Genomic DNA, 11367 nt, shown 5'->3' on the forward strand with positions numbered 1-11367 from the left:
AGCAGAATTAGCCCATATGGCCCATCAAGTCTACTCTACCATTCAATCATGACTGATCTATCTTCCCCTCTCAACCCCATTCTCCTGCATTCTCCCCATAACCCCTGACATCCGTACTAATCAAGAATCTATCTCTGCCTTAAAAGTCTCTGACTTCCTGGATCCTCGGATTTCCCTTCCTGAAGTCAATAATCAGCTCCTTGATCCTGCTAACGTTTGTTGTTCCGGCACCATTCAATCAGATTATCATTTTCCATCCTACACTCCGACTCATTACTTTTTATTCATCCAACAACAGTGGTATCGTGGCAAATTAATGATCGTGATGAAGCTGTGTCGGGCCACACAGTCATGTATATAGAGAGAGTAGAGCAGAGGACTAAGCACAGAGCCTTGAAATGAGTTCCAATGCTGATTTATCTCACTGCTCTGTTTTCCACCTACAGTGCTGTTTGGTACTCTGGACTTCAGCTGATTCGATTTTCTTTCACAACGATAGAAAAGCTATCTCACAGATTAATTATTATCTATTCTGCAAATTTACATTGAAGTAGATCTTTCACCATCTCTAAACAGATAAAGTCCATGGATACATGGGATGCAAAAAACGGTCAGTGCTGAACCTGGACTTGATAGTTTAAATTTGTCTGAAACATTTAGATTTTTTAAAAGAACTAATATGGAACTTCTGATTGAAAATCTATTGAAAATAATAAATACATCAAGTGGGAACTGAAAGCAAGCACAATAAACTGTGGGTAAGTTTTCCTAACGTGCAAAAGATTTAAGGATCCATTCACTGGTGCATGTAATTAACATACACACAGCAGGTGGTTCTGCAAGTGTTTATAAAGAAGAACGGAGTGGAATGTGAAGATAATGATGGTGTAATGTGATGGAAAGTGAGCATTAATCATCTGCAATGGGATGGGATTTGAGGGGTAAAGGGGTTGTAGAATGTAAAGGTAATAATGTGCATTAGATTGGAATGTCGACATAATGAGGCGATGATATGTTACAGTGGAATGTAAGGGGTAATAATGATGTATTGTAATGGAGTATGAGGGGTATCAAATGTAATGGGGTGGGGTATAAGAGTGATGATGATGTAATGGGAGCATGGTGTTAGAATAACAGAATAATAACAGTGAAAGGAATGGAATTGGTGGGATAATGCTGTAAATTGGGTGTGGTGTAAAGTTAGTGCAATGGACTGGAGATAATAGGCAGAATTGTAATGGGATGGGTTGTGAAGTTGAATAATGGTGTAATGGTTGGGTTGTGAAGGTGTAATAATGTGCTGCTTGATATATTCTGATGTACGATGGAATTGTGTGTTGGATAATTTTGTGATGGGATGAAGTGTGTTCATAATGCTGATTAAGTGTATTGGATATCAGGGCATTGTTTATTGGCTAGTGGAGTGAGGAGTAATAATGTTGCTAGTGAGGTGGAATGAAGTGTAATGTTATGCAATGGGATCAAGTGTGAATGGTGGAATGGAATTGTGTGAGGGCAATGATGTGTATGTAAAAGGAAGGGGTAGCAAAGAGTAATAATAGTATAATGGATAGAGTAGAGAGAGTAATAGTGGCGCTGTGGGATAGTGAGGTGTAATAATGGTGTAAAGGGCTTGGACAGTGAGGAATAAAAATTGTCAATGGAATGAGATGTAAATATGGTATAGTGGGATTGGGTGACGGGGTAACAATGGTATTATGGGGTGAGGCAATTGGGAGGTTAAATGGTGTAATGAGCTGAGATGGTAAAGTATAATGAGATATGTGTGGGGATATAGTATGCTGGATATTCCCTTTGTGTTTCAATCAGAGAAACAGATTGCTACCCATGATGGGATCCAACTCCCTTACATCACAGCACCTGCAAATTGTGCTGCGAATCATACTGATTTACCAGTTCTGCAATACAGGTAAAAATCTTTCTTACATTTCAAACCACAGCACTAAACATGACCTGCAAATATGAAGCCTTTCGAATGTGCCTTCTCACATGCGGGTTCAAATGTGAGTATATATTTTTTCTTCCTTTATAACTTCAACCACCATATAAATATGTGAGAGGTGTTAACCAAAAAGAAAATGTGCTGGAAAGATGTAGCTGCTTAGGCAGCATCAAGCTGCCTAATGGAGGAGGAGTCGGCTGCAACAGGCCTTTGTGACCAGCTGCAGCTGGGCCAAAAATGGTGTCTCTTGCATGTTGACTCAGTGGGCTGTTCTGTACATTCTGTAATGACTGAGGCAATTGTGCTTACGTTCGGGGATAGTTGTCCTATCCTGCCTTCTCCACTCCTCTCTTTCTCTGTAACTGAAACCAGATTGATTTCAAATTGTACCTCATTCTGATGAAAGGGATCAACACAAAATGTTCACACTCCACAATGAGGTGGAGTGAATATTTCTGATATACTGAATATTTCTATATCTTCTGTGATTTTTTTCTAGATTTCCAGCATCTGCATATTTTGATTTAAAAATGGGTTTTTGATTTTAAATTGTTTTATCTTTTCATCTATTTACACTATTGTACCAAATCAAAATCTAATTTAATGAGAAAGGCTAGGTAATGCTGCAAAGAGATTTGATCACAATACCCTGCAGAAAGATGTCATGTATTCAGAGTGTTATAGTTTTACTTTATCACACACGGAAAGAATCTCCTGCAGACATGATACAGTGACAGCAGAAAACACTGGAGTAGCTTTGGAGTGCAAAATTCCAATAAGTACTGTGCACAGTGGTGCCGCGGTAGAGTTGCTGCCTCGTAGTACCAGAGACCCGGGTTTGATCCTGACTATGGTGGTGTCTGTATATTCTCCGGGTGCTCTAGTTTCCTCCCACATTCCATAGTGGTGCAGGTTTATAGATTAATTGGCTTCTGTATATTGTCCCTAGTGTGTAGGATAGAACTACAGGTAGATAAAACTGTAGGTGACCGCTGGTCGGCGTGGACCCAGTGGGCCGACGGGCTGTTTCCACACTTAGTTTAGTATCTCCAAACTAAACTAAAAATGTACTCCCTGTGACCCAGTGTACATATGGGATTATTAATGGTCTTTTCCCTTCTCTTTATCTCCAAACCTGCCCTGGTATTATAAGGCATGAACGGATGACAAATCCCCAGAATCAAATGATTTTCCTCAGTGTGGAAAAGTACCTATCAAAAACATTACTGTTTCCATCTGCAGCCTTCCCCAATTCCCTTGCTTTGGAACCATTCCTTTGGATTGGAAAATTGTGCAGGTCACTCAACAAAAAGCTACAAAAGCTTAAATGCCCTTACAACCAGATTCAAGAAGAGCGCTGTTCCCTGCTATCATCAGATTCTTGAATGAATCGCTCGAAAATTAAGGATGAATTTCCAAACTACCTCATGTCAGACCACCCACATTTTTATCGGTACCTTCTCTGCAGCTGTGTCACTATATTTGGCATGCTGTTTGTTTTCTCTATTGCACATCTGATGTACTCATATATGGTATGATCTACATGGATAGCAAGTAAAACAAAGTTTTTCACTGTATTTCGATGCAAAATGACAATAGCAAACCAGTTCCAATAAACAGTGGGGCTACAGAAAAACTTTGGACACGATGTTCATAGATGACAAAATGGTCAGGCATATGGTAATAAAAGGGCAATGGAACCCTAACTTTTATCGCGAGAGGATTATAATACAGGATTCAAAATTGATGTACCAAACCCAGGTTAGATTAGATTTGGGATACTGCAGTCAGTTTTGGGCAATACACTGTTCAATGGATGTATTGGCCAAAGGCAGAGTTGATTAGGTACCCGATCACCAGAAATTAAAATAAGTGCAGATATTACATAAAGTTTAATTTAGTTTTAGTTTAGCGATACAGCGTGGAAATTAGGCCTTCGACCCACCAAGTCCGCACCAACCAGCGATCCCCGCACAGTAACACTATCCTACACTCTATACTCAATTTACACTTATACCAAGCCAATTAACATACAAGCCTGTACGTCTTCAGAATGTGTGAGGAAACCAAAGATCTCGGAGAAAACCCATGCAGGTCATAGGGAGAATGTACAAACTCCGTACAGACAGTCCCGTAGTCAGGATCGAACCTGGGTCTATTGGCGATGTAAGGCAGCAAATGTACCGCTGCGCCATCGTGCCGCCCTAAAGTTAGGTCATATTCCCTGAAATTTAAGATTCAAAATATGAAGCCATTTGGACAGGATGGATAGTGAGAAACTCCCTTGGTCAGAATGTGTAGTACCAGGGAGCAAGTTTAAAGCAACAAACAGTGATGAATGAATGAATGAATGAATTTATTGGCCAAGTATGTGCATATACAAGGAATATGCCTTGGTGCTCTGCTCACAAATGACAACACAAACATACAGTTAACAATTAAGAATAAAGCATAAACATATTAAAACAATAAGGATACAACATTACGGTCTAAAACATGTGGGTGAAAATAAACCTGAGCAAAAAAAACTACAGACTTTGGTTATTGAGTAGTACTACCACTTGTGGAAAAAAGCTTTTTTTATGTCTGGCTGTGGCTGCTTTGACAGTCCGGAGTCGTCTTTCAGAGGGAAGTGCTTCAAAGAGTTTGTGGCTAGGGTGAGAGGCGTCAGAGATGATCGCCCGCTCGCTTCCTGGCCCTTGCAGTGTACAGTTCGTCAATGGGGGAGGAAGGTTGAAGCCAACAACCTTCTCAGCTGTGCTAACGATCCGTTGCAGCCTCCAGATGTCGTGCTTGGTGGCTGAGCCAAACCAGACCATGATGGAGAAGGTGAGGACAGACTCTATGATGGCAGTATAAAACTGGACCGTCATTGCCTGTGACAGATTGTGTTTCCTCAGCTGCCGCAGGAAGTACATCCTCTGTTGGGCCTTTTTGACTATGGAGTCGATGGTGACCCTCTATTTAAGGTCCCTGGAGATTATGGTTCCAAGGAACATAAATTACTCCACAGATGTGACTATGGTGTTTTTGATGGTGAGTGGGGGGAGGGGAGGGGAGGGGGAGCTCTTCGAAAGTCTACAATTAGTTTGACTGTTTTAAGAGCATTGAGCTCCAGGTTGTTGCGATGGCACCAGGACGCCAGCTGTATCATTTCCCGTCTGTAGGCAGTTTCATTGAAACTTGGTCAATGATTCATTTAAAATCTGAGATTGAATTTTATGGAAGACAAAGCAAATGTGTGTATGTAGATACTGGTCACAGATCAGTCCTGATCATAGTGAACAGGTTGGGTGAAGAGGACAAAGAGTGATTGGAAAGGAGATGGTGGCAATTGGCTTACCTCTGTTCTGAGATGAGAGTAAAATATTTACTGCAGGGCTGGAAATCTCAAAATACAGGAAATGCTGGATGTGTACAGCAGGTCGGGATCAGTAGAGAGCGAAGACGAGAAAGACTGATAAAGTTTGAGATTATTCACCCATTGTCCCTGCTTTTCTCTCTACAGATGTTACCTGGACTGTTACATCAACATCTTTTGTCCTCATTCCAATTCTTATATGCTCTTCGAATGCTCGTGTTTTACTACACCTGTGATTTTAATAATGATTTTTATTTTCAGTTCAATTATATCTGTGGTGTTATCACGACTTATGTTGTTTGTCTCAATTTAGCCATTGTGCAGTTGTTAATGACTTTTTTTCTAGGTCCCAATGTGCCTGTGTTGATTATTTTTTGCCATTAATCCCTGTGCGCTTGCAGTATTAATATTAGGTTTTAATTGTATTTCAAGAGTACATGTGGCATTAATGCTTGATATACCCGGTTAATGCAATGTTATTAAAGATTCTTAACCTTTAATGCCATTTTCAGTGATGTCACAGTGCAGAATTCTCAGATGCAATTCTCAGTTTGTTTCTGCTACATCTCATCTTGACGATTCTTGGAATGAAGACTTTTGTATTGCCTTACGCTCATATTCATGGTGCACCCAACGAACTGCTTGGTTCTGTCGTGGGGACCTAATCTACCATTCTGCTGAGCAAGGAATTGAGGATTTAATGATCCAGCATAACTGTTCCAAGGACGGTAAAGTCTCGTTACCTCGACCGCACGTGCCAGCAGATAATCAAGATAATCTACATCTACCAGACACTTGCAAATATGAGATGAGCTTTTACTTTAAACAGCGCCAGAAACCAACCTACCTTTACTGTGGCATCTTTGGGAATCTCCACATTCGAACTTTTTACAATGATTTTCAGACATGTCGAGTTCAGGGAGCGTGGCCGGTGATTGACAACAATTACCTAACCCTGCAAATGACTAATGCACCAATCTCACTACATCATAACATTTCAGCAATCAGCAAGGTGATGTCCTTTGAAATAGTTGGTGAATTTTGTGGTCAGACATCACCTCTGCTAGTATAGTACTCTGGCAAGCTGGCTCATTCAATTAGCCTCAGATTTGCTTTACTTCATTGCTCGTGAATTAAATTGTGTTAATATTCCTTAACAGAATGGTGTTGATGTTCAATCATATTATAGTGTCATTGCCAGTGATGCCCACATCCAGCCAATAATTTAAAAGATTTTGACTAACAACAACATTCATAGTCACAACAGAATGTTGCTTGTATCTGTAACAGAATGGTCATTAGGAATAAAGTTAATTATCACCATAGAATAGTGTTAATCACCAATGGAAGCATATCAATGGAAATTATCAGAATAAAAATTTTCCCAATGGGATACTGACAGTATTTAGTGCTGACATACAGAAAAAGGATGTACTTGTCTGTTACAAGTCAACCTGCTCATGAATGGTAAGGTCTTGTGAGGCATGTGGGCAGGCCAGAACAAGCAAACCCTTTGAAGTAGCCTGAAAAATGCTTTCCCAGTCTGCAAAGCCATGCCCCAGGTATTGCTCGCTATCAAAACAGTCATGGGCTTTGTTTCCAAATGTCCCTGATGTTCAGAATCATTGAAAAATAATTAAAATCAATTAAACATTTTTTTTAAAATTGCATCATTGGTTTGCACGCTCCCTCAGAAATGTGCTGACATAACTACATAGTGCGTTTACCACAAATGACTGGGGAGTAAAGAAGCCATTTAAATGATTGTAAATCACTGAAACGTATTTCTAAACAATACAAAACAACAATGAGCTCACAATAAATAAGGGCGGCATGGTGGTGCAGCGGTAGAGTTGCTGCCTTACAGCGAATGCAGTGCCGGAGACCCTGGTTCGATCCCGACTATGGGTGGTGTCTGTATGGAGTTTGTACATTCTCCCTGTGACCTGCGTGGGTTTTCTCCTTGATCTTCGGTTTCCTCCCACAATCCAAAGACGTACAGGTTTGTAGGTTAATTGGCTTGGTAAATGTAAAAATTGTCCCTAGTGGATATAGGATAGTGTTAATGTGTGGGAATCGCTGGTTGGCGCGGACCCGGTGGGCCGAAAGGGCCTGTTTCCGCGCTGTATCTCTAAACTAAACTAAATTCAACATTGTACATTCTTATACTACCTGTCCCATCACAACCATTCTTCTCCATTCCACAGAACAGACATGAGATTTCTGTATCAATTCTAATTCACTCCTGCCCAAAACATTTCCCAGAATGATTGCCAGGAATTCAGTGTTTGTGTCCTGTCTCTGAACTCCATGTGAAGTCCAACACTGGACTGCAACAGGGAAGTTGCCTTCAAACTTTGCCCAGCAGCTCCATACTTACTGACACATACAGGAAGTAAATACTGACACACGGAATGTGTTGGTCGCTTGGTGTGGAATTGCAGGCATTTCCTGCCAATTTCCAAGCCATTGACTGCGAGTAGTAACAAGAGGGTACTTGAATGAAGAGCACTGAATGAATGAGTGTGGTGCAATTGCACTGAGAATGCATGAAGAAGTAATTGTGAATAAGATTGGAGAAAGAGAGTGACAGAAAATGTAAAATTCAGAAATAAATAATTCTTCTTTCATTGGTTTACAGGTTACTGCAATTTTTAAGAACTCCAAGGAATGCATTGACCAGAAAGTGTACCAAGCTGAAATTGGCAATGTTCCTGCTGCATTTGTGGATGGTTCCGTAAATGGTGGCTTACGAAATGGGGCGAACAGTCTGGTTATCAAGAAAATGTTGGATGCTGGCCATGTGGAGATCCAAGCGAGTTATATTGGCACGACTCTGATTGTGCGACAGGTGGGTCAGCACCTGAGCATTGCCATCCTCATGCCAGAGGAGGTGGCAAGTTCACATACAGAGGATCAGGACCTACAGCTCTGCTTAACTGGCTGCCCTTTCATTGAAAGGCTTCCCTGGACCACCCACCTCCATAATGCACAAAGGGCCAAAGCCAAATGCAAAGAGGGCCTGCTGGTTGAAGATAACTACTTTGAATATTGTGTTTTTGATATCCTGGTGACTGGTAATCCTAATATTTCATTAGCAACATTCAAAGCTGTGGAAGATGCAAAAATGTTATACCCAAACAAGGATTTGCTTCATGTGTTCAGGAACTGCTGGCCTGGTAGGCCGATCCCTTCCTGCCTTCCACTGTTGGTTTCTCTACTGTGGGTGCTCTTCTGCAACAATACATTTCTCTTCTAAATCCTGGGTGTTTAAGCACTTAGTCGCTGGATGATGTTGCACAAGGAAATTTAGGTTAGTTTAGAGATACAGTGTGGAAACAGGCCCTTCAGCCCACCGGGTCCGCGCCGACCAGCGATCCCCGCACATTTACACTATCCTACGCACACTAGGAACAATTTTTACATTTACCAAGCCAATTTACTTACATACCTGTACGTTTTGCATGTGGGAGGAAACCAAAGATCTTGGAGGAAACCCACGTGGTCACAGGGAGAACGTACAAACTCCGTACAGACAGCACCTGTAGTAGGGGTTCGAACCCGAGTCTCTGGCATTGCAAGCACTGTAAGGCAGCAACTCTACCACTGAGCCCACTCACCCGTTCATTGCATTTAACATGAAAGTCATTCAGCCTCTGACTAGGGATCCTCTGAGTATCTGAAGCTTAATTCACATTTGTTTGGAGCAGTTTTTAACTGCTATTGCCAACAACGTGTCAAAGCTCACAATTCATTGAGTATATGTTTAGAAGTAAACTTGGATCATTATGAACACAGCCATGGTGGTCTAATCAGATTATCTACTATATCTTCGCTTTTCATATGTCAAATATCCACAATACATAGTTCTGTCAAACAGCTACCCATACATAATCCAATCAAATGTTCACCGCCTGTTTTTAGCTCAAAGACACAATCCTGTACAGTTTTAGTTTCCACACAGTCCTCCCCCAGGACAGACCATCCTGTAGCTTTGAAGGTAGGTAGTGTATGTATTTCCCATCAATTTAGTAATCCTGCTAAAAGAATGCAATAACTATCCACAACACCTCATCCTTTTAGTTGTTGAATCTTTATGTTTTTGTCTCAGTTAATTGTGAGAAATACAGTAGTAGAAATGTTTGCTGGCCATTTAAAGTGTAACAAAAAAAAACCTTCAATGACTATGACCATCTTTAAGAAAACTAGTCCCAAAGAATGGAATGGTTTTATAGGCTCCCACACCACCACCTATTCATTAACACAAATTGCCTATTAATGAAAGGTGGAACTTCCTTCTCTACTTGCCAGACCAGGTTTAACTATGTACCTTCTAACTCGTGTGAAATTGTGACAATAAATCCAAAATTCATGATGGTTGAATTTGTAATTAAAAACTTTAACTGAGGACTGTACCTATTGTGGCAAATCTCTTCAAATATCTATAGAATGACTCTAAAGAGGGAGATGGGCCAAATGTGATCAAATGGGACTAGCTTAGACGGGGCATCTTGGTCAGCATTAATGAGTTGTGCCAAAGGACCTATTTCCATGCTGTATGAATCTATAACTCTATATATGCGAGGGCAGAAATCTTGGCCAGAATATTTTTGAATAATTGATGGCAATGCTATGCCACACTCTAACCAATTGATAATCAGGTAAAGTTGAAAAGAATTGAGTAACTTGTGCAAGTGATGCGGTGGCAATAAATCATCATGCATTGCTAGGTTTTCTACACTGCTCCAATATCACCACCAAGTTAGTAGGTGCAGAGTTGAACTCTACTCTGAGTGGTAAGGGCTGTTATTTCATGGCACAAAGTGATTGAATGTCTGAATCACTTTTCCACCTTAACATTTGTTAGCCATTAATAATAATTGTTCTGTGCTAGCCATAGAAATTGCACATTCTGGATGCAAGTTAAAATGGGTGAACTATAAAAGGAAGTACTTTTTCACAGGGAAAAATAATGCTTTCAAGATTACAACTATATGATACAAATGAAAGGAAACAAAGGGAACACAGATTGAAAGGTTCTTGCAAATGTTGGTTATTGGGAATAAGTGGACTAGCGACCACCTGGTACGGAGGATTTAAAAAAAAATCAAGTTTGTTTTATTGTCAATTCTTATATTTAGTTTTTGCTTGCAGACAGCAACTACAATCATTTTTGAATTTCATGAATAAATGAAGGGAATTTGAACTTTGGGCAGAAGACCATTATACTCTTTTATTAGACAATAGACAATAGGTGCAGGAGGAGGCCATTCGGCCCTTCGAGCCAGCACCGCCATTCAATGTGATCATGGCTGATCATTCTCAATCAGTACCCCGTTCCTGCCTTCTCCCCATACCCCCTGACTCCGCTATCCTTAAGAGCTCTATCCAGCTCTCTCTTGAATGCATTCAGAGAATTGGCCTCCACTGCCTTCTGAGGCAGAGAATTCCACAGATTCACAACTCTGACTGAAAAAGTTTTTCCTCATCTCAGTTCTAAATGGCCTACCCCTTATTCTTAAACTGTGGCCCCTTGTTCTGGACTCCCCCAACATTGGGAACATGTTTCCTGCCTCTAACGTGTCCAACCCCTTAATAATCTTATACGTTTCGAAAAGATCTCCTCTCATCCTTCTAAATTCCAGTGTATACAAGCCTAGTCGCTCCAGTCTTTCAACATATGATAGTCCCGCCATTCCGGGAATTAACCTAGTAAACCTACGCTGCACGCCCTCAATAGCAAGAATATCCTTCCTCAAATTTGGAGACCAAAACTGCACACAGTACTCCAGGTGCGGTCTCACTAGGGCCCTGTACAACTGCAGAAGGACCTCTTTGCTCCTATACTCAACTCCTCTTGTTATGAAGGCCAACATTCCATTGGCTTTCTTCACTGCCTGCTGTACCTGCATGCTTCCTTTCAGTGACTGATGCACTAGGACACCCAGATCTCGTTGTACGTCCCCTGTTCCTAACTTGACACCATTCAGATAATACTCTGCCTTCCTATTCTTACCACCAAAGTGGATAACCTCACATTTAT

The 11367-nt window shown here is 40.9% G+C and overlaps 1 protein-coding gene across 5 annotated transcripts; it reads left to right on the forward strand.

The window, feature by feature from the left end:
• Positions 1-586: 586 nt before the first annotated feature.
• Positions 587-10547, forward strand: LOC144593610 (repulsive guidance molecule A-like). 5 transcript variants are annotated; one of them, XM_078399446.1, is made up of 4 exons: positions 587-758; positions 1831-2024; positions 5837-6336; positions 7966-10547. In XM_078399446.1, the coding sequence occupies exons 2-4, from the start codon at positions 1970-1972 to the stop codon at positions 8581-8583; spliced, it is 1173 nt and encodes a 390-aa protein (XP_078255572.1). In that variant the 5' UTR covers positions 587-758; positions 1831-1969; the 3' UTR covers positions 8584-10547. The 5 variants fall into 5 exon arrangements, with proteins under 5 accessions (XP_078255572.1, XP_078255571.1, XP_078255573.1 ...); XM_078399445.1 differs by having other exon boundaries at positions 1831-1930; XM_078399447.1 differs by having other exon boundaries at positions 1962-2024.
• The last annotated feature ends 820 nt before the right edge of the window (positions 10548-11367 follow it).

The sequence above is a fragment of the Rhinoraja longicauda genome, chromosome 5 (assembly GCF_053455715.1).
Source record: "Rhinoraja longicauda isolate Sanriku21f chromosome 5, sRhiLon1.1, whole genome shotgun sequence".
Lineage (NCBI taxonomy): Eukaryota > Metazoa > Chordata > Chondrichthyes > Rajiformes > Arhynchobatidae > Rhinoraja > Rhinoraja longicauda.